Raw genomic sequence first — 23,983 nt, forward strand, 5'->3', positions numbered from 1 at the left:
GTCAATGAGGCCCTAGATATCCATTCTGCACCACATATATTAGGTTTTATAAGACACTTTGGCTTAGTAGAAGGGATATGGGTTAAATCTGTCACTGTGTGGCAAAACTTGGGATCAAATAATTGGGTCAAAATAAGCCAATCAATAAATTACATTAAATTAATCTAAATAATGGATAACATTAGTAAATCTTCCAAAGTATATAAACCAAAAATTCAGCCGTCACATAATTGATCTGAATAAGAGACCAAGTCAGATCTCAGGCTCTAAATATACAGTGTAGTGCCTGACATGTAAAGTGAGAATGGGAAGGTGGTTCAATAAGGAATGTGTCCATAATAAATTGACTATTAAATACATAGTCCCACTTTTACTCATGCCTCTAAGTAGACAGCATAACATTGAACATCATTTGACAAATATAAAACAGTGATAAACACTAATGGTGTGTATTACAGATGAGCAGGAATGCTTTGGGGAACTTTACACGCTGCGACATCGCTAGCATCGGCTAGCGATGTCCAGCGCGATAGTACCCGCCCCCGTCGCACATGCGATATGTGGTGATTGCTCCCGTAGCAAACATTATCGCTACAGCAGCTTTACACGCACTTACCTGCTCGGCGACATCACTGTGACTGCCGAACAATCCCTCCTTTAAGGGGGAGGTGCGTTCGGCACCATAGTGACGTCACCACAAGGTCACTAATTGTCCGGCCAATAGAAGCGGAGGGGCGGAGATGAGTGGGACATAACATCCCGCCCACCTTCTCCCTTCCGCATTGCCGTCGGGACGCAGGTAAGGAGAGGTTTGTCGTTCCTGCGGGTTTACACACAGCGATGTGTGCTGCTGCAGGAGCGACAAACAACATCGTACCTATGGTCGATCCGACATTATGGAAATGAACGACGTTACACAGATCAGCGAGATTGTACGCTTCTGTGCTCGTTCATTGTTCCATCTAGGATTTACACGTTGCGATGTCGCTACCTGCGCCGGATGTGCGTCACTAACGACGTGACCCAGACGATATAGTGGTAGCGATGTCACAATGTGTAAAGTACCCCTTAAAGTGGTTTTTCCATGATCTAAGGTCATTTCAACGTTGATTTGAATCAATAGATTCAATCTTGTAATAATACTAATTTCCACCATTGGATTTGTTTAAAAAAAAATGTCTCTGTGCGGAGATAATCTTATATATGTGCCTCTGCTATGTACTGTGTAATGGCCGTATCTGACCATACAGGGATATGGTCTGATCATACCACATTTCCTGAGTCAGGGAGGAAACAAAAGAATATATAGACATTACAGCACAAGATCGTATCTAATTCTTTTTGTTTTTTTAAGGTAAAGCATTTCCCTACCTGTTATTTTTTTTTAAATATTTTGCCTAAGAGAATAATTTGCGCTCCTATGCTATAATGTCTGTATACTTTATTACTTCCTCCCCTGCCTAAAAGATGTAGTATGATCAGACCATGTCCCTGTATGGTCAGACACGGCCATTACACAGCACAAAGTAGGGACACATATATAAGATTATCTCAGCACAAGGAACATTTTTTTAAAACACAGCCAATTGTATAAATTAATATTATTCTAAGATCTATTGATTAAAATCATTTTTAAAATAAACGTTGTTCGTGGGGAAGCCCCTTTAAATTCCTTTTGTAAATTGGAAATACATTATTAGTAATTTAAGCTCTTATTAGACATGGTACAAAATACACAAAAAAAACACATTTTATAATAGAAATCTTAAATAGTTATTAGCAAAATCATTCCATAATAATAAAGCACAGTCCAATAGTAATTAGAGAATGTCAGTTCAACAAACCAGAAATTCATGGGAATAGAGACTACATATTTTTCTTTACTCTATACAAATATTTATTTTTCCCAGTAAACTCTGTCACATTGTTACCGCTGCACCACATAAGCAGAAGCGCAACAAATCGTTGTGACTCCAGGCAGTATTACTATTTAGCATTGTTTGCACCCAGCAGGCACCCAGGAGAATAAATACTAACAAGGATGCCTTCCGATATCTACAGACAGCATATTGTTATACAGACTAAACATGAAGTGTAAGAATACCGCTGTGTAGTAAGGAAAACGACTTTTGTGTTAAGGATAACATTTCAGATATTCTCTCTTCTTACAGTAGGTTATTTCCCCACAGAACAACTGTGCTTTACCTTTTTGTGTTTTCTTCTATGACAATCATTAGAAGTCAGGTATAGAATACTTGATCTACAATCTTTTAGGATTTTTGACATCTTCGGTATGCCATTATTGGAGCAGTAGCAAACATACGTTCGCATCCACATTATTTGTTGGACAAAGCTGAAAACATCTCCTTGGAGATCCGGGTGGGTTAACATTTCTGACACTGTCACATATTTTTCGGACCATGGTGTAGTATGCTCTATATCAGTTGTTTGACAGGTGCATCATGAGTAGCCTTTGTAGTCCTTTTGCTGGGCAGCCTTCTTTTTGCTGCTGAGTTTATTATAGTGTCAAAGAGGTTGTCCACTACTCGGACAACCCCTTCTCAATCACCATGTTTGCTCCATTAAAATAACCACAGTTATTCTCTCCTCCGATGGACAGTATTGGCACCAGTGGCTCAACTTAGCAGGTTCCAGGGAATTCAGTTAATCAGTCTGGTATCAAGTCCATAACGCAATCCCAGTAGTCAATGAGGAAGTAATCTCAATAAGGTATGAAGCATAATAATAAGGAGTATTGTCCCACAGTTGATAGTAACAATTGCTGGCAAGGACTGAATCAGAAGGGAAGGTTTAAATAAGTTGCTGTGCTCTGCTCTAATATACATGTGGCGCCCTGGACAAGCCAGGGGCCACAGAGAACAACACCCACACACCCCACACTCCCGGTCAGGCACACCGAAGTCAGACACAAACCCTTGTTGCCTTCCTCCAGGGTCTGATGTCCACACTAGGGGGGGTGGGCCAGGCGGTTGGCCCCGCTCACCGAGGAGTTCACAGTCCTGGAGGCGGGAAGAGAGTTCAGATCAGTTTAGGAAGCGAAAGTGAGTGGAGTGAAGTGGCAGCTGAGCAGACTGAAGTTAGTCCGGGTGTGTGGCCCGGACGGATCAGCAAGGTTGGCAGACGGTGGTGACCGTCTACAGGAGTGGCCTATCGGAGTCTACCGTAAGAACCGTGGACGGGCGGTGGCCCGGCGGTACCGGACCGGTACACAAAGAGAAGTCAGCACCATCTGGCAGGGGCTTACGGACCCCGGCAAGGCTAGGAGTCGCCGTGAATTTGCCAAATCTGTCAGCGAAGGGAACCTCCTGGGTTTCCCAGCAGCCAAGTCCCGACAGAAGGCAACAGTCCAACCGTGAGAGGGAAACACAGCCACCGCCAAGGCTACCGTTCCCAGGGCCAGAGCCTGCGGGCAAAAGGGGCTCCTCCGGCCCATATCCAAGCTTGGGAGCGGGTTACCGGTGGGAACCCATTGGAACCATTTACCGTACATAGGTGCAGGGAAAGGCAGTCACCATCAACCTGCCGGGAGAAACAACACCGCAGCCGTCTGTGGGACCCGTCCATCCAGCCGTGTGTTTTACCGAGAACTGTGTCCTCATCATTGGCTGAGTGAGTACCACCGTGCCGTGCGGCATAGCACTGCCCCCGCGACCCTGCACCTTGCCAGGCCCCGTAACCCGCCTGCCATCCACTCCTACCCCATCACCGGGCCCCGGGACAACCAACCCCCTACCCACGGAGGGGGAACTAACAACAAAGCTGCTCCCTGTCCCCGCTCCCGGGATCCCCGTCCAGAGCAGCGGTGGTGTCACCAATATCACCACAACCGTGGGTGGTGTCACGGACAATACTCAAATCCCCCACAATCAAATCCCCACCCTTTTCACTCACGGGCGAGGAGCGCCGCTCGAGTCCCCGAGATCCGGCCCACCGCTTGAGCCACCACAGAGCAGCGGCAGCAGTAGCCGGACCCAAGCAGTGGGAGAGCGCAGCGTCCTCTCCTCCGCCCGCGACAACTTGGCGTCACGAACAGGATCCTACCGTTCTACCAACTGGTGGAAGTGCGCCTTGTGTGACCGCCGGAGGTGTCTGGCCGAAAAATTTGTGAAGCCGCCATCTTGGGCGCGAAGAATTCCCGCTCGAGCGTCTTCTCGAGTAGTGAGTAGTGGAGGCGCGAAGGCCAAAACCCCGCCCCTGTAGAGGAGGAGCGGAAAGAGACTAAGGGGGACGAAATGGCGTCTGGCCGCATGTAGCTCGCGGCTATACGAACAGGGACGCCGGGACCCCACAATCCGCTAACCCCTGCAAAGAATGTCCGCTCCACCCAGCTATGCGGAGGCTACCGAGCCGGTGCCCGCAACAGCGGCATGGCTGAGGGCCCGAACGACAGGGATCTGCCGACATTACCGGAGGCAGATATGTAGGCTGATGGAGCAGTGGACCGCGGAGGTGGAGGAGGTAGCTGCGGTCGCCCGGGTGTACGGGATGGATGCAATGATGGAGGAGCTGGTGAGTGACCCACGCCCCTGTGTCCCCGAGGGACCGGCCACTGTGGCTGAGGGACCCGGTCTACCCCTGGCCCCCATGTTGCCCCCGTCTTCCCCGCCCGTGCACCCCGCAGATGCTGGTCCGTCTGGCATACATCCCCTCGTAACAGTAGCTGGAAGAGTGGCGAGCACGGAGACTGCTGCAGCTGGCGGCAACCCGCCTGGCGTAGGGTCAGACGATAGTGACTCCGGACCTGACACAGAGCCTGTTTCAGGGGAGGATGAAGGAGTCATTGCCCTGGATGGCATGGAGGCCACTTACATTCCCCAGAGCGGAAATAACGGATACCGGACGGCCCTTCCTCGTCGCGCCTGCTATGCGCTGGAGGGGCTGGTGCCTGTGTTCTTCCACCCAGGGCCGGCGGAGGATGATGAAAGCGAGCAGTGAAGCCGGCGGTCCTCCGCTGCAAGTTGTCCCCATTGGGACCACCAAAGTACCGTTTAAAAGAATGAAAAAGAATGATTACCGTGAAGTTCACCTGATTGACCAACAGTGATTGAGACCGGTCGTTGCCGGCACCGTTGTCCCTGTGGGGACTGTCTACAAGTTTTGCATAAGGGACTCCTTATGGACAAGCCTGAGAACTAGCAAGGCAACCACAAACTTGTGGCATGTAAATAAAAAAAATGTTTTATGGCTTTCACCGTTACCGCCTCCGGAGAGGCAGATTGGAGGAAGGGCCCGCAGTGGAGCAGGCTGGGGCCCAGCCACCACCGGAACCGGTGGCGATCCTCTGGTGGTTTCAGGGGCTCTCCATAGACGTAGGTTCCCTGAAAAGGACAGAACCCGCTCGGGCAACTTGTGCTGGACTGGGGTCAAGGGGTGCTGCCTGTTTGCTTAGGGGCAGCATCAGGGCCAGGTTGCTTGGGTGGGAGAGAGCGGAAGCCGTAACCGTTTGCAACGTTAAAATAAGAGTACCTCCCGATGTGGGAAGATGTTATTTTAATTGTAATCCCTGTTTTACCGTTATCTTTTTCAGTTGTGAAAATAAAACCGGTGATGGACGGGCAGCCCGCGGACGGTCTGCATTTTACTAAGGGGGAATGTGGCGCCCTGGACAAGCCAGGGGCCACAGAGAACAACACCCACACACCCCACACTCCCGGTCAGGCACACCGAAGTCAGACACAAACCCTTGTTGCCTTCCTCCAGGGACTGATGTCCACACTAGGGGGGTGGGCCAGGCGGTTGGCCCCGCCCACCGAGGAGTTCACAGTCCTGGAGGCAGGAAAAGAGTTCAGATCAGTTTAGGAAGCGAAAGTCAGTGGAGTGAAGTGGCAGCTGAGCAGACTGAAGTTAGTCCGGGTGTGTGGCCCGGACGGATCAGCAAGGTTGGCAGACGGTGGTGACCGTTTGCAGGAGTGGCCTATCGGAGTCTACCGTAAGGACCGTGGACGGGCGGTGGCCCGGCGGTACCGGACCGGTACACAAAGAGAAGTCAGCACCATCTGGCAGGGGCTTACGGACCCCGGCAAGGCTAGGAGTCGCTGTGAATTTGCCAAATCCGTCAGCAAAGGGAACCTCCTGGGTTTCCCAGCAGCCAAGTCCCGACAGAGGGCAACAGTCCAACCGTGAGAGGGAAACACAGCCACCGCCAAGGCTACCGTTCCCAGGGCCAGAGCCTGCGGGCAAAAGGGGCTCCTCCGGCCCATATCCAAGCTGGGGAGCGGGTTACCGGTGGGAACCCATTGGAACCATTTACCATACATAGGTGCAGGGAAAGGCAGTCACCATCAACCTGCCGAGTTGAACGTCTTCTCGAGTAGTGGAGGCGCGAAGGCCAAAACCACGTCCCTGTAGAGGAGGAGCAGAAAGAGACTAAGGGGGACGAAATGGCGTCTGGCCGCATGTAGCTCGCGGCTATACGAACAGGGACGCCAGGACCCCACAATCCGCTAACCCCTGCAAAGAATGTCCGCTCCACCCAGCTATGCGGAGGCTACCGAGCCGGTGCCTGGAACAGCGGAATGGGTGAGGGCCCGAACGGCAGGGATCTGCCGACATTACCGGAGGCAGATATGTAGGCTGATGGAGCAGTGGACCGCGGAGGTGGAGGAGGTAGCTGCGGTCGCAGCAGCCGGACCCGAGCAGTGGGAGAGCGCAGCATCCCCTCCTCCGCCCGCGACATACAGAATTAAAGGGGTCGTCCACACTACTGGGACAACCCTTTCTCAATCACCATGTTTGACCCCATTAAAATAAGAATGCTTATACTCACCTCCAGCAGTGTGGGCACTCGCAAGTCTCATGTGACATTGTTACATGACACTTGTCTTGCACCCAATCAGTGCTGGCTTCACTATCACCATCTTTAGATGTACGAGATATCAAGAGGAAGTGAGCGGCCAGCTGAAGGTCTAATTTCTTCTTGATGTTCGATTTGTTCGGTTGGGAGAGGGAAGCCAATGCTGATTAGGTCCAGGGCTTATGTGAGGTAAGAATGTCACGTTAGCTCTGGGAAAGCAAGTGCTGACACCGCTTGAATGGTGCCGGCACCAGAGGTGACTGTAAACATTCTTATTTTAATCGCGGCAAACATGGTGATTGAGAAAAAATTGTCCTAGTAATGGACAACCTGACTGCCTCCTTGTCCTTGTATTGCGTTATGGATTTGACAGCAGACTGATTAACTTGACTGCCTGGAACCTGCTAAGTTGAGTCATTAGTGCCAATACTGTCCATGGAAGCCATAAAACACACACAGCAAAAAGAAGATCCAGCTAAACTTTCTGCCTGTATCACACCCTTAGAAGCAGCAGCATGAAGCACATTTTCCAGCAAAACTATACAGAGTAGCTGTGATTCCAGCACTGGGGTAAGAGAAAACATTTAGCAGCTGTAGTATTCTGCTTCTGCTTACTTCTCCCACTCCTCTTCCCTCTCAATACACTTCTATGAACCACATATAATCAGATCCCACATTAAACTGAATGTCTTTCTTGTCACTTAGGATTGGAAGAGGGAGTAAATCAAGTAAATGGCATTTCTCTCTTTAGATTACAAAATGTAGTAAATTTGCCTGTACTATTGACCTATGCAAAGTTTCTTGAAAAGGCAGAGTGATGTATTTTTTTCTATGCATACAATGGAAATTTTATTCTTTAATAAATAGGGCTTTAGGATTTAGCTTATTTGTGAGGTCCAGAGCACATGACCAAAGGGATGTTTCCCAACCGGCGGCTTTATGAGGTAGCTGGGCACATAATAAGGTAATAATAAGAAGTCTGCTGAAGATACTACCTTTACAGGTGCATACTATTGAGTTGTTCATGTTTTTAAGCTATAATTAGAAGTGACAATTCCAGACCTTATTAGAGCTCGTTAGGACTTTGGTTTTTAGCATACAAGTTCTAAGGGGTTTAAGAATCCTTTTAATTTTGTTTGAGGTTACTCATAGCCTCAATCACAGCTGCAACATCGTATCCTCTTTCCCTTCTGCTGTATTTACCCACTCCTGGCTTCCCTCCATGCTAGTTATAGTTCTGATATACTGTCCACTTTTAAGGAACCTGTCTCTGGAGAAGGTGAGGCATTAATTTCTGTTCAGCACCATGTCTTTAAAAAAAACTTTAAATTTATTAATTCCAAGTAAAAAATGTTTTCTTATAGGGACTAAAACAATCTCTCCATATGCCTATGATTAAGGAGCTCTTCTCTGAAACATGTAAGGCGCTATAAGGCATATGGAGAGACTGTTTTAGTCCATATAAGAATTTTTTTTTACTTGAAATTAATAAATTTGAAGTTTTTTTTAAAGACATGGTGATGGATATGTTTCCCTCCCCTCCTTTCCAATGATTGTGACAGCCGTGAACGCCAACCACGGATACCGTGCACCGACCCAGGTGGAATCTAGACCCTGAGATTGGTGAGCTGGATATATTGTATTTTTGTTACTTTTACTAAGTTAATTTCAGTTGCAGATGTGAAGTTTCCCACTGGAGAATCTGAGGATTGCTATTTGTTGTGTCTTTCCCCACCTGTTTGCCTTACCTTCCTGATGTTATTTTATTGCAGTAGTGAGACTAGTGTATTGCTGGGATTCCCACTAGTCAGGGCGAGTTCAGGGCCAGTGAGGACCTAGGCGTGTGACAGCTCAAGGACAGCTCAAGGGGGTAAGGACCCATCTAGGGATATTAGGGAGTGCAGGGATCATACTCAGGTGAGTGTTAGGGAGAGGGAAGCAAGTTTACCTCTCCCTATCGTCAGAGCCTTCCATTGTACTTCTTCCCTGATCTTTTATCTGTATTGTGCCGTTCTGCAGGTGTCCTTTCACACCCGGTGTAACAGCATAACTGGCAACCATTTTTCAGGATTTTCACATGGAACTTGTCGCCGCTCTTGCGGATCAGTTGGACAGTCTGTCTCTAGATCTGACAGATCTGTGGTATGGGGTTTTTTTTTAACAGCAACATCAGTCCTCGGGTCTGTTGTTTTTGGTTACCAATCAGTCTGAATCGAAACCTAATGTGGCTCTTCTTGAAAGGTTTTCTGGGGGACATTAAAGTAATGGTTTTTGGGAGGCTTGCAAACTTCATTTTAAGCTTTGCCCCATTCTACTGGGGGTGAAGAACAATGGGTAGGGATTATTAACTACTTCCTACAAGGTGAGTCTCAATCCTGGACTTTTTCTTTTCCTACCAACTCTCTGTCACTCTGGTCGGTAGATGTTTTCCTTGATCCTTTGGGCCTCATCTATGATGATCCTGATCATATCTCCCTTGCTGAGTCAAAACTATGCAAGCTCCAGCAGGGGGGAACGGCTTGAAGAGGTGTTTTGTTCTGAGTTCCAACTGGTGTCAGTAGACTACCTACGTAATGACTCTGCAATAAGAAGCCAATTTTGTCAGAGTCTGTCAAAAAGGCTAAAAGACACTCTGGTGTTACACAAAACTCCTGAGTCATTAGAGCCTGCTATGGCCCTGGCTATTGATTGGCGCCTCATGGATAGACCAGTGTTGACTCCACCCCCTTCTGTGCTTTCTTGGGGTGAAGTCCGGCTTGTGTTCACTGATGAACCCATGCTCTTAGGGGGGGGCTTCTCCTCAGTCTGGGTCTCTGGAGGTATGCTGTAAGATGAGGGTGTGTTTCTTTTACGGTTAACAGGGTCACTTTATTGAGGTTTGTCCTTTCATCCTTAAGCATAAGAAACCTGTCAGAAAACTTCTGACCCCAGATTGTCTGGAGGACTACAGCCTGGGCATATACATATTTCCTCTGCATGTGTGTCTCAGTTTATCTTACCTACAGAAGTGGTCATTGGTATGAAAACTAAGATAATTTCTGCCCTTTTGGATGGTGGGGCGGGAGTCAATATGGTGTATTGTGGGTTTGCTTGGACCCTTGGTCTCTCCTGAAGCATGCTGGCAAACTCCATGCCGATATTTGCTATTGACTCTGTGCCTCTTGGTCAGGGGAATTTTATTTAGGTTGTGCATAGTATTAACCTATGCATTGGGGCTCTTCACAAAGAGCTCCTTTCTTCCTATGTCCTAGAAGGTCTTCCCACCTCTATTGTATTTGGCCTTCTCTGGTTAGTTAGGTACAACCTGTTATTGACTGTCAGTCAAGAGAAATAGTTAGATGGAGTAAAACAATTGCCTGAATACTATTATCTCTACCATCTCTACTAAAACCTTACCCTCTATTCTGTGTGACATTATTGAGAATTATTTAGAATTCTGCTCCTATTCTACAAGAGGGAGTGGTCATTTTCACCATGAACTCAGTTCTGTGTTTTCAGTAGAGATGGGTCTTCGGAAGTTGCTGGGGGAATGATTTTCTTTGTCCCTCTCTTCTGTATGGCAAATGGTACAAAACAACCTAAAGATTATGGAGGACAGATACAAACGCATGGCTGATAAAAGGTGTTTGTCTTGTCCGGACCTGTGTGTGAATGATTTTGTATGGCTGTCCACCAGAAACATTAATTTGAAGATTCCTTTTTGGAAACTAGATTCTAGGTTCAATGGTCTTTCCTTTCTGCTTGAGATTACTTATAGCCTTAGGGGTGCTTCACACATAGCGAGATCGCTACCGAAATCGCTGCTACGGCACGGTTTTGGTGACGCAACAGTGACCTCATTAGCGATCTCGCTGTGTGTGACACTGAGCAGCAATCTGGCCCCTGCTGCGAGATCGCTGCTCGTTACACACAGCCCTGGTTCATTTTCTTCAAAGGCGCTCTCCCGCTGTGACACACAAATCGCTGTGTGTGACAGCGAGAGAGCGACGAAATGAAGCGAGCACAGGGAGCAGGAGCCGGCATCTGGCAGCCTGCGGTAAGCTGTAACCAGGGTAAACATCGGGTAACCAAGGTGGTTACCCGATATTTCCCTTAGTTACCAGCCTCCGCAGCTCTCACCCTGCCTGTGCTGCCGGCTCCGGCTCTCTGCACATGTAGCTGCAGTACACATCGGGTTAATTAACCCGATGTGTACTGTAGCTAGGAGAGCAAGGAGCCAGCGCTAAGCAGTGTATGCGGCTCCCTGCTCTCTGCACATGTAGCTGCAGTACACATCGGGTTAATTAACCCGATGTGTACTGTAGCTAGGAGAGCAAGGAGCCAGCGCTAAGCAGTGTGCGTGGCTCCCTGCTCTCGCGGTTATGATCGCTGCTTCGGCTGCTGTGTTTGACAGCTAAGCAGCGATCATAACAGCAACTTACAAGGTCGCTGTTACGTCACAGAAAATGGTGACGTAACAGCGACCTCGTTGTCGCTGTCGCTTAGTGTGAACCAGCCCTTAATCACAGTTACAGAATCTTATCATCACTCCCTTTCACTATATTTACCTACTCTTGGCTTCACTCCATGCTGGTTCTGGTTTTTATATACTGTCCACTTTGAAGGAGTCTGTCTCTGGAGAAGGTGAGATGTTCGTTTCATTTGTAGCTGAGAAGTGCTACTTGTGTCTTTCCCCACCTGTTTGCCTTACCTTTCTAGTGTTGCTTTATTGCAGTAGTGAGACTAGTGTCTCGCTGGCCTTCACACTAGTTCAGGACCAGTGAAGGCCTCGACACATGACGGCGAATGGAGGACAAACCCATCTAGGGATGTTAGGGAGTGCAGGTATCATACTCAAGTGAGAGGAGGTGTCCCTGCTTCTCTCTCCATATTGTCAGGCCCTTCCATTGTACTTCTTCTCTGGTCTTCCCTTTGTGTTCTTCCACACTTGGCATGGCACTAGTATACTCTTATGCAAGACAATTGACCCAATTATGCTAATGACTCTTAGGGTACCTTCACACGTTAGCGATGCAGCAGCGATCCGACCAGCGATCTGACCTGGTCAGGATCGCTGCTGCATCGCTACATGGTCGCTGGTGAGCTGTTAAACAGGCAGATCTCACCAGTGACCAGCCCCCAGCCAGCAGCGACGTGCAAGCGACGCTGCGCTTGCACGGAGCCGGCGTCTGGAAGCTGCGGACACTGGTAACTAAGGTAAACATCGGGTATGGTTACCCGATGTTTACATTAGTTACCAGCGCACACCGCTTAGCTGTGTGTGCAGGGAGCAGGGAGCCGCGCACACTGAGCGCTGGCTCCTTGCTCTCCTAGCTACAGTACACATCGGGTTAATTAACCCGATGTGTAATGCAGCTACATGTGCAGAGAGCAGGGAGCCGCGCACACTGCTTAGCGCTGGCTCCTTGCTCTCCTAGCTACAGTACACATCGGGTTAATTAACCCGATGTGTACAGCAGCTACATGTGCAGAGAGCCGGAGCCGGCAGCACAGGCAGCGTGAGAGCGGCGGAGGCTGGTAACTAAGGTAAATATCGGGTAACCACCTTGGTTACCCGATGTTTATCTCGGTTACAGCTTACCGCAGCTGCCAGACGCCGGCTCCTGCTCCCTGCTTGCTTCATTTGTCGCTCTCTCGCTGTCACACACAGTGATCTGTGTGTCACAGTGGGAGAGCGCCTTTGAAGAAAACGAACCAGGGCTGTGTGTCACGAGCAGCGATCTCGCAGCAGGGGCCAGATCGCTGCTCAGTGTCACACACAGCGAGATCGCTAATGAGGTCACTGCTGCGTCACAAAAAGCGTGACTCAGCAGCGATCTCGGCAGCGAGCTCGCTGTGTGTGAAGCACCCCTTAGTCAAACTCTGACAGAGTTTGATCAGAGTGTCAGTTTAGCGTAATCTGATTCTCTTGCATGAGAGAATCAGAATACACTGTCAGGAGAAGATGGAGAACAAAATTTATCCATCTTCTTCATTCTATGAGTGGAAGTCAAACTGCACTAGGACTAGGATCAGACTGCACTATCCGTATCCAGTCCAATGAATTTCACTCACCCATAGACTTGACTGGGTACACACCGTCTAATTTATGCTGCCTATCACAGCATGCTGTAATTTTTTCTCATGTTGAATCGACATAAGAAAAAATATGCTGGTCGGCACTGCTACATAGTATAACATTAGTCTGAGGGCTATCCGATAAAATATCGGCTAGCCCTCTTCCGTATTAGACCCTCGTGTGAGCACAGCCTCAATGAAACAGTGAGACAGCACTCTGATGCCATTCAAGTGATGTTAATTTTTCACAGAATGCTAGATAACAGAAGATAGAGAAACTTTTCTGTCATCCTAGAAAATGTCTGAATGAACCTATATTAATACAGCTTTATCAATGAGAGACATTGACTGGTATATGTTATTCCAGTACTTAGCTCTGCTATAAAAAGTATAAGGTAACCAATGAATCTTTGATTCCTGAATGACAAAAGTTAAAGCTGGCTATACACGTTAGATCACCGTCAGTTGAACGTTCATTCATTTGACAACTAGTCCTTCTGACTTCACCATACACATGCACACACTACTTCTTTCTGTACAGACAGGTGGGAGATAGCCACTCCTAGACACCTATGATGACAGCTTATTTCTGCTGAGATTAAAAGGATGGGGCATGTTGGCATCCAGCCGCTCAATCTTTCTGTCTCCCCATAACAGCAGTTAAGAAAGAGTGAAGAGGTCCACATACACATTAGGTGGTCCCACCAGAATTAGAAGGTTTGGCCAACATTAGTTCAGTGTATATGACCATGTGAGAGAACAGAATCCTTTTTGTTCTTTTAGTCTCCATCTTCTCTTATAGCTAATTATGTCATACGGTTCAGCTAACAGTGATGGGTGGGGAAATTTCACATTTCCGTTAACGCCCCTACTGCTTATTCAGAGGGAACTTATTACTTGTCTGTGACCCTATATTATCTGGTCCCATATACTAATAAAGGAGAATTCTTTGAGCACACCATACTAAGCGTGTGTGCTGTATTGATTTCCTGAGCGCTTATAAAACAAATCTTATTAATTTGGAGTTCAAGAGGCATATAATAAGTGTATTTTGCTCGCAACCAGCACACTGGAGCCAAAGTAGGAACCTTATTAAAATTTTGCATCCTTGTTATCTTTAGCTATGAAAATTACAACATATTTCAAATATATATCGTCCCTCGCACATTACCCATATTGTCTTCCCAATGCCAGTGTTTGTAGTGATTCTTCTTTATTTTATGTATCCCAGGTGAGATATATTGCCTTCCTTCCTACAATGATTCTGCAGTGTAGCACTATTTCCAGCATTGTTCAGTATTGCACAGTCTTCCGGGGTCTTCAGAGCACTGTACAGCTTCTATTATTTAACACATTATGGGATGTGAATCTGATGTGAGCTATAGTTTGGAGGTATTTTTCCCCAAAACTGTAACTTACCGTGATGTCTGAGTTTCCTGAGTCATGACTCTTAGAATAATGAAATAAGAACTGTGCAGAAAAGAAATTAAAATGCTATTTTACTTCACAAAAAGTTCATTGGATAATGACATCTTCACAATTTCAGTGCAGTCTAAACTCACCCTTTTAGAGTCATCTTTTTCCTCTAAACCCTGTAAAACAAAATAAAACAAAACAAACATTAGTTTAACATAAAGAAAAGAATGGCCTATTTGTCATACAATTTTAAATTTGTGGCATAAATCAACCAATACGAACAAGGAGGGTATAAAATCTCCAAATACATTTATTCTTACAAGAATTGTATTAATGTTGCATTAAGAAGTGTGGAAAGTGTGTCTTCCATATGTGACGCCCCTGAACTAGTCAGGGTGTCACAGGGTACTGCACTCTTCATCTTTTGGTGCAGGACTCAACCCTCATGGTTCTGGGATCCTAACTTTTGGTATTGCTCCATCAGCATGCAAATCCTAGTCACACCTCACACCACACCCTGTCAGGTACACCAGTGGGTGGTCTAGCTGGAACAGGGCCACCCAACTAGGGATAAGGCAGACTGGTAGGAGGGAGGAAGTCAGAGAGAGGAAGTGGAGAGCAAACCTGAGTCAGAACAGTGTTATCTCCCAAAGAGTGAGGAGCTGGGAGTTGGAGCTCCCTGGGGACTTTTGGCTAAGTCGCAGATGGTGGTCTGGGACTGAAGAAGTCGGAGACCTGGTTGCAGGGTACTGGAGAAAGGTGCCAAGCTTAGTTTAGGAGAATGGCGGGCACTGGAGTACCTAGTAACCGAACTGGTACCGAGCATAGCGGGGTACTGGACCCTAAATCAGGGAGTAGCTTCACACAACCTGATAATTAACCTGTGGAAGATAATTTCTTTATGAACTTTACCCAAGAGCTCAGAGATCAAAGACATCAACACAACGAGGGGGATAGAGCCTTCCAGCTTATGCGGCCCACTGAAATCCCAAGTGTCATCCATCGAGAGCATAGCTTCACTACTTAACAGTGGTGAGCGGGACCCCGACAGCTTCAAGCATAGGAGTCATAACGAACACTAAAATTCAGTGCATGGAGGCAAGGTACAGATCATCAGCAATATCAAAGGGACCAGACTCCCGGACGAGCTCCCCTGAAGTGGCAGCGGCACTCAGAGACTTGGTTTCCATTTGTGTCAGAGTCTGCTTTGCGATCGCATCACTACCAACACTGTCTGAGTGAGTACGCTGTCCTTCCCTACTTCCAATCTGCACCACGCTCCCCTACATCACTGTGGCGCCCCTGACCTGGTCAGGCACCACTGAGTACTGCACCCATGCTGGGGACAGTACAACACAGGTAATCCAGAAGGCTGACCGGGGTGTGGTACACAGGCGCATAGTGATCAGGTCTCACACATGTACCCATGAGAGGACCCCTGGGGATCCCAGGAGGGGGAAAAGCCTTCACCTTCACTGGAATAGTGGAGGGGGCCAAAAGCCTCCATCTCCTCTCAAGGGGTGTGGTAAGAGAATCTGGTTGCTAGGTGGCGTAGGCAAGAACAGGAGAGGAGGGGCAGTGAGCCAGAGCAGTGTAGAGTCCAGGGAGCTCGAGTGAGGAGCAGATCCCTGGGGCTGTGCAGTCTGACAGCGCCCGCGCAGTGGCTACTGACGGGGGAGAACGGTCAACTAGGAGTGCTACCCGAAATCCATCTTCAGCTAAAGAGAGAGCACGGAGTGGGAAGTAAGGAGACTGCTAGAGAGTACCAGGCCCAAACGGGCGGCAGATCCCGAAGCGGAGATAGATCCAGCTTTCTTTTGCTAAACCTGCCGGTGTGGGGCTCTCAAAGCCCACGCCACAACACCACAAAAGCCGCAGCCACGTAGCCACAGTTAGGGCCCATAGGTCACAGGAGGCAAGCAGCTGGAGTGGCCTGGCCCAGGCGACAAGCACACGGCAAACGAAGGGGAGAGAGGCTTCCGCATCTTCCCTGGGTGACCCCCATAGGGACTCAAAGTCGGGGTTACCCCAAACCACCAAGGGCTAAGGAAGGCGAGTTAGTAGTCACCCTCACAAGTCAGCCTGAAGGACACCTGGTTCCCACTTGGTTCATCCCAGCTACGCCCGGGTCACTCACCCTGCCATCAACTGTGAGTAAAAACCCTGAAAGACATCCTGCCTGTGTTGAGTCATTCTGCGCCTTGTAGTTCTACACATCTACACAGGGCCCTGGGGCTTGCCTCACTCTCAGGAGGCTACTACAACTGGCTGCACCCACCATCAGCCCCAGGCATCCCTTAACCTGCAGTGGCGGTCCCCACTGACCGCAAATCTGAGAGTGGCGTCACGACAAACTACAAAGAAGGTTTCCTACCTGTGACCAGACAGATCCAGCTGAGTGGAGTCCCTGAAGGTAATGCACCGACACAACACCTGTGGGGCTTCACATCTGGCGTCACGAACAGGATAAGGACTAGACCTGTCCAGACAGGTGACCATGTGCCTGGGCGGTCCGCTTGAAAAATTGGAAGCGCCGCCATATTGCCACCATGAAAAGCGCGCCGAAAAACAACAGCAGCCCGCGCTGGAAGAAGTTACCGCCCACGAAGAGGTGTGGCTACCCAGAGATCCCCTGCAGAGTTCTGACCTCGCTTGTGAAGAAAGCGGAAGCGTCCAGAGACGGCAGGAAGGAAAGAGAGCCACAAGCCTGCTGCTGCAGAGAGAAGAGATGGAGTCCGGACGTGGATACCCAGAACCAGGCTCTGCTACCTGGTGGTGCCGGGAGCTTGCTATCTTCTGCGATCAGCTGGAGGCCAGGATTATGCGACAGCTCAGAGAGGAACGCATGGAGCTTCTGGAGATGGCTGCGGCGGTTCGGACCTACGAGGAGGGAGCCGCGCGACGCCTGCCAGATCGAGCGGCGACGACTCAGATCCCGATGGTGCCACCGATGGGTGAGTCCAGAGTTGCCCCGGCCAGCGCAAGTGCTCCGACCCCTGCTGCTACGACCGCGGTCCCAGAAGAGGCGCCTGGCGCGGCGACGCTGAGCGAGGCCGCAGCCACGCTAGGTGCGGCCCGCCAAATCCAGGCCGCCGCAGCGACACCCCGCCTGGCCCGCAAAGGTCCGACTGCCACGGCGATACTCATCCGTGCCGCAGGTGTGACGCTGACCCAGGCTGCCACCCTGCTGAGCCCAGTCCGCCAAGACCAGGCCGCCGCCATGCCGGGCGCGGCCCGCCAAGACCAGGCCGCCGCCATACAGGGCGCGGCCCGCCAAGAGATTGCATCACCATTTACCCCGGCCTGCAAGGCCAGAGCAGACACCGCTCCCGAGTCCAAAGAGGTCCCTGCTGGAAAGCCCACGCTGGGGGAGGACCCCGCATACTGGCAGCTGAAGGCTGACATGGAGGCCAAGTTCCCACAGGAGATGGTGGACCGATACATGCTTCCTCCGCACACCCCTAAGGCAACCCCTGCAGCAACCACGCTGAAGAGTCCACCGCCTGGGCCAGCTGAGGAACACTCATCCCCGGCGCTGCCACGACCAGAGAGCAGCGAAGAACTAAGGGGGAGAGGAGGGCAAGAAGCTGAGGAGTTGCCCCCGGAGCCAGCAGCAGTGCTAGTCCCAGAGCCGGAGATGCTGCCATATTCCCGCTGGGACGAGGAAGACCTGACACCTCCTGCTGACGAAGAAGATCTGCCCCAAAGCCTCACCTGGGAGCTTGTAAGCTGCACTTCGCAGAATCCAGCCCGCAAGACACAGCGCCGCAGCAGAACTCAGTTTTCCCCTGCACCGCCATCCCCAGAGCAGAGAGATGACATCACGGCCAGAGACCTACAAGAAAAAAGGTTCCTGAGAAGAGCCAAAGCACAGGTCCGAGGACCCCTTTGCAGAGGAGTAGTGGAGGACTTCAGCCTCAAGTCAGGATACGGGTTCATCGTAGCACCTGGTATCAAAGAAGGCATTTTTGTTAATAGGAGAGACGTCAGAGCTAATCTGCCCAGAGGACACCCTGGCAGAAACTTAAAGATGGGAGACTCCGTACAGTTCACCATGCACCAAGGAGAAAGAGGGTGGTACGCGCTAGATGTAGTGCCATGTCCCAAAGAAGAAGAAAGAACAGACCAAAGACCTAATGACGAGACAACTACAGATGAGGAAAAAGGTCAAGAAAGCAACAGGTGCCGCAGCCCTACAGGCCCAAGCCCTGGTGAAGAGGAATCTGCATAAGTTAAGTAAAGTACAGCAAGTTTTGACCAGTTTGGAAAGTTTGTTTTGCAACGTTTTAAAGTTCAAGAATGTGCCCACATAAACTTGTGTGAGAAAACCATAAACCTTAAGGCTATGAACTGGCTATAGCCACAAACTCTCGCAGTGTAAATAGTTACACCAGAGGGCACCACCACCACCAGAGTCAGCCTGTTTAGGGGCTTGGCTCGTCTGCAACCAGGAGGAGCCCGTCCGTATATAGGGCCTTGGCTCACCTGCGACCAGAGAGCATGCCTGTTTATGGGGCCTGGCTCTCCACCACAAGGAGGGTACCTGGTCAGCACCAACTGTGGAGGCCGCCTCTACATCCTGCCAGAAGAGGCTGAAGGCGCGGATCCACCAGGCCAGGTATACCCTGAAACCACCAGCCCATGAAAGCCGTCTCTACATCCTGCCAGAAGTGGCTGAAGTCGCGGCCAACGTGAAAGGGTTTTGGGTGGGTTAACGGACTTGTGGGTGGAGGGTGGTGATGTATGGTACCTGGTGCTTTTAAAAATGTTTTACATGTTTTAATGTTTTAAGCATTTTTAAAATGTTGTCTTGCAGCCCGAGGACGTGCTGGTGATAACTAAGGGGGAATGTGGCGCCCCTGACCTGGTCAGGCACCACTGAGTACTGCACCCATGCTGGGGACAGTACAACACAGGTAATCCAGAAGGCTGACCGGGGTGTGGTACACAGGCGCATAGTGATCAGGTCTCACACATGTACCCATGAGAGGACCCCTGGGGATCCCAGGAGGGGGAAAAGCCTTCACCTTCACTGGAATAGTGGAGGGGGCCAAAAGCCTCCATCTCCTCTCAAGGGGTGTGGTAAGAGAATCTGGTTGCTAGGTGGCGTAGGCAAGAACAGGAGAGGAGGGGCAGTGAGCCAGAGCAGTGTAGAGTCCAGGGAGCTCGAGTGAGGAGCAGATCCCTGGGGCTGTGCAGTCTGACAGCGCCCGCGCAGTGGCTACTGACGGGGGAGAACGGTCAACTAGGAGTGCTACCCGAAATCCATCTTCAGCTAAAGAGAGAGCACGGAGTGGGAAGTAAGGAGACTGCTAGAGAGTACCAGGCCCAAACGGGCGGCAGATCCCGAAGCGGAGATAGATCCAGCTTTCTTTTGCTAAACCTGCCGGTGTGGGGCTCTCAAAGCCCACGCCACAACACCACAAAAGCCGCAGCCACGTAGCCACAGTTAGGGCCCATAGGTCACAGGAGGCAAGCAGCTGGAGTGGCCTGGCCCAGGCGACAAGCACACGGCAAACGAAGGGGAGAGAGGCTTCCGCATCTTCCCTGGGTGACCCCCATAGGGACTCAAAGTCGGGGTTACCCCAAACCACCAAGGGCTAAGGAAGGCGAGTTAGTAGTCACCCTCACAAGTCAGCCTGAAGGACACCTGGTTCCCACTTGGTTCATCCCAGCTACGCCCTGGTCACTCACCCTGCCATCAACTGTGAGTAAAAACCCTGAAAGACATCCTGCCTGTGTTGAGTCATTCTGCGCCTTGTAGTTCTACACATCTACACAGGGCCCTGGGGCTTGCCTCACTCTCAGGAGGCTACTACAACTGGCTGCACCCACCATCAGCCCCAGGCATCCCTTAACCTGCAGTGGCGGTCCCCACTGACCGCAAATCTGAGAGTGGCGTCACGACAAACTACAAAGAAGGTTTCCTACCTGTGACCAGACAGATCCAGCTGAGTGGAGTCCCTGAAGGTAATGCACCGACACAACACCTGTGGGGCTTCACATCACCACCATCCAGAGTCCCAGTGCCTCCCCTATTCGTGGAGGGAACGTCATGTGGCTGCCCCTCTCCCCCGGGTACTCCCATTGGCAGCGGTGGTATTCCCTTTACCACGAACCACGGGTGGCGTCACAAACTCTTATCCCCTGTAAATATCCCCTTTGCATTTGAAGTGGTCGCGAGCCCCCGGGTCCGGAGACCCTCAAGCCACAGCAAACCGTGGATCCAAGCGGTTCGGCCGCTGCAGGGGAGGCACACATACATCTTGTGACCTCAGGTCAGTAACTCCCTGATGCCTCATAGGAGTTGTTCTAGCTCCAACTCCTTAAACTTCTGGCTACAACTGGTAATTAGTTACCGGATATATACAATATGTTCGAACACAAAATTCATAAGGAACACTTGAATATCGATAGAACCTACAAATAGACTCCAGAATGCAGAAATCCCCAAAATACACTTACTTTATTTTGCTAATATTAAAATTCAAAGATATGTTTACATGAATAAAACAACAGCAACCAGACTGGGAAAACATAAAGGAAAAGCAAGTTCATCTTATAATATAGGGCTTTCTACTTAAAATGGCTAGAGAGAGTACATGTTCCTCTGCTAGCATATAGGGAAATATTGAATAGACAATAATATTCAAAGATATAGGATCATGTACAAATAGAGGCGTGAGCTGACCTATTGTTACGACACCGTAAGGTGTGTTTTACCCCACTTCTTCAGAGGCAGACACAACAGGCGTTTCACCCTGCTTCTTCAAAAGGCATCGACACCTCATAAAAAAGCAGAGTGAGATACACATCGAGGCAATGCGACTTCATGTTAGCTCACACTTTCATTTGTAAGTGTTCCTAAACCACAGTTTGACTATTAGGGTACGATCACACTAGCGAATATACTCTCCTGTGAGAGAATCTAATGGATTATGCAAATCATACTTGATACTCTGCTCTGAGTGAAATAAATAAAAAAAGTAAAAAAAGTTTTAAAAAATGAAAAAAACCTAAAAGTTCATATCACCAACCTTTTGCTACATTGAAAATGAAACAATTAAAAAAATACATATACACATCTGGTATTTCTGCATTCAGAAATACCCGATCTATCAAATATAAAGTCAATTAATCTGATTGGTACACGGCGTGGTGAGAAAAAAATTCCAAACGCCAAAATTATGGGTTTTTTTGGTCACCGCAACATTAAATTAAACTGCAATAACAGGCGATCAAATCGTTGCATGGACAGAAAAATGCTATAATTAAAACGTCAGCTCAAGATGCAAAAAATAAGCCATCACCGAGCTTCAGGTCCGGAAAAATGAGAACCCTTTTTTTGGACAAACCTCTGAATTTTTTTTCAAGGGAACCTGTCTCCAGTTTTTTCAGAATTGAACCACAAGTATCACCTTCTGCAGCTCCTGGGCTGCATTCCAGGAAGGTGCACCTTGTTCCCTGACTTCCTTACAGACCCCAGAAATATATTTATAAAATCTGCCACCACGTATATAAATTAACCATTTTGGTCGAATGGGCATTCTTTTCTTGGCTCCTGTACCTCCTTTTGCTGTTGTTCACCATCCTCCTTTCATGATTAATGTGGGTGACGCCTCCCTCATCATCCAAGTTGCCCTGCAAAACATAGGTGCGCTTTCGCAAGTCGGTGAGGTCTTTGTGTAGAACCCCTGAGGTTCAGGTCACCACAGGGTACTGCAACTCAATTAAGGTGTGGTATCTACCTCTGGTAAGGAGGGGGTTAATCACCGGTGTTTCACCTTCATACACTACATACAGCTTAGGAACCTTCATATAGGGTGGATTGGCTCAGGGTAGGCAGGGGGGTGGTCATAACGGTCATGGGACTTCCCTGCCACTGAAGCCAGCCACCTGGAGGGTGGGTCCCACTGGAGGTAGAGGAAGGCGCAACCCATTCACATAGTTAGTTAAATCGGGACCATAGTTCTGGCAAGATCTCTCTGGAAAACTTTGCTGGGCCCTGAGGCTTGGAGCGTAAGCTCAGCCGGGGTACCTAACTGCTGAGGGACCCTAGAAATAGGACACTCTCTCTCTCCTCCTTTCACAACACCGGTGGTGACCGTTGACCGGATCTGGGATTGACCTGAGCCCATCACAGCAGTGACCAGTGTGACTGGGCTGGCAGCTGACGTTGTGAGTAAACTACACCCTGGACCAGCAGAGACTGTGTTGGCTCATCCTTACCGGCGCCGCCTCCCAGCGCTTAAACACCAACAACCACTACCACCCTCATCATCCACTCGGGGTCCAGTCCGCCTGTGGGGAGTGACACCATCCCAGCTGCCTTAACACCTGCCCCAGAGAGGAATTCTGAAGCAGCGGCTACTACTGGCCACATACCACAGGTGGCGTCACGACAAACTCTCCCCAATACCCCCGCTTTCCTCACCATTTACTGTACGCTTCTGGGCAACGGAACCAGGCAAGGCCACCCCATGACAACGCCTGACCTGACCCGAAACGGCCCGGTGGTGAGTAGGTTAACCACCTGCCCCATGGGGCACTACATTTGCGCAGGTGCAAGATTATGGCCGGCGATGTGGATGATGTCATCTGCATCATCCATATCACCAGTCATAATCTTGCGCCTGTGCAAAGACCTCACCGGGTCGCGCAAGTGCACCAATGTTTTCGGTTCTGCCCACGATAGGGCAGAGCGAACTGTGTCTGCGCAAGTCGGGAATGACTCTGCATAGGCGCAAGATTTTGCACAGCAACGTGGATGATGAGGGAGGCGTCAACCACGTCAATCATGAAAGAAGGATGGTGAAAAACAGCAGGAGGGACATCAGCCAAAAAAAGAATGCCCATTCGACCAAAATGCTTAATTTACATACGTGGTGGCAGATTTTATAAAGATATTTCTGGGGTCTGCAAGGGGAGTCAGGGAATAAGGTGCACCTTCATAAAATGCAGCCCAGGAGCTGCAGAAGGTGATACTTTTGGTTCAATTTTGAAAAAACTGGTGACAGGTTACCTTTAACCTCTTAGATAAAAGTAAGAGTATACATGTTTGGTATCAATGAACTCATGCGGGCCTGAGATATCATACGAACACATTACTTTTACCATATAGTGAATACTGTGAATAAAAGACCCCCAAAACTATTGTGCAATTACACTTTTTTGCAATTTCACCATACTTAGAATTTTTTCCCATTTTCCAGTACATTATTTGATAAAACTAATGGTTTCATTCAAAAGTACAACTCGTCCCGCAATAAACAAGCTCTAATATATGGCAATATTGATGGAAAAATGAAAACGTTTTGGCTTTTGGAAGAAGGGGAGGAAAAATGAAAAATCGCTGGGGGGTGAAGGAGTTAATATAGCGTACCAGCATTGTGCTGTTTTCGGGATTAAGTGAAATCCACCACTCAGACTTTGATGGCATTTGACATAACTGATGAGATATTAGGCATCATAGGCATCTACTGACAATTCATCCTGAAAATGACTCCATATTAAATGAATGGTACATTGATCCTCTAAACCAGGGGTCTCAAACACGCGGCCCGCGGGCCGCATGCGGCCCTTCAGGTGGCTTCTTGCGGCCCGCAGGCCCGTGGACCTGGTAAAGATGGCGACCGATGCAGGGGCCGCAGCTGCCAGTTATTTATTTCAGCCTACAGTTTTGTCTTTGCCGCGCAC

The 23,983-nt window shown here is 49.2% G+C and overlaps 1 protein-coding gene across 10 annotated transcripts in view; it reads right to left on the reverse strand.

Annotated features, from left to right (window-relative positions):
• NMU (neuromedin U) overlaps positions 1-23,983 on the reverse strand; it is a 183,134-nt gene that overhangs the window by 51,078 nt on the left and 108,073 nt on the right. For 4 of the 10 annotated variants that reach the window (XM_075334284.1, XM_075334277.1, XM_075334258.1 and 1 more), the window contains exons 5-6: positions 14,434-14,463; positions 14,291-14,365 (exon numbers count right to left, since the gene is read on the reverse strand). In XM_075334284.1, coding sequence (XP_075190399.1) covers positions 14,291-14,365; positions 14,434-14,463 — 105 coding nt within the window. The remainder of the gene's footprint in view (positions 1-14,290; positions 14,366-14,433; positions 14,464-23,983) is intronic. The other 6 variants (XM_075334297.1, XM_075334292.1, XM_075334264.1 and 3 more) reach the window with 2 other exon arrangements.

The sequence above is a fragment of the Anomaloglossus baeobatrachus genome, chromosome 1 (genome assembly GCF_048569485.1).
Source record: "Anomaloglossus baeobatrachus isolate aAnoBae1 chromosome 1, aAnoBae1.hap1, whole genome shotgun sequence".
In the NCBI taxonomy this organism is placed as follows: domain Eukaryota; kingdom Metazoa; phylum Chordata; class Amphibia; order Anura; family Aromobatidae; genus Anomaloglossus; species Anomaloglossus baeobatrachus.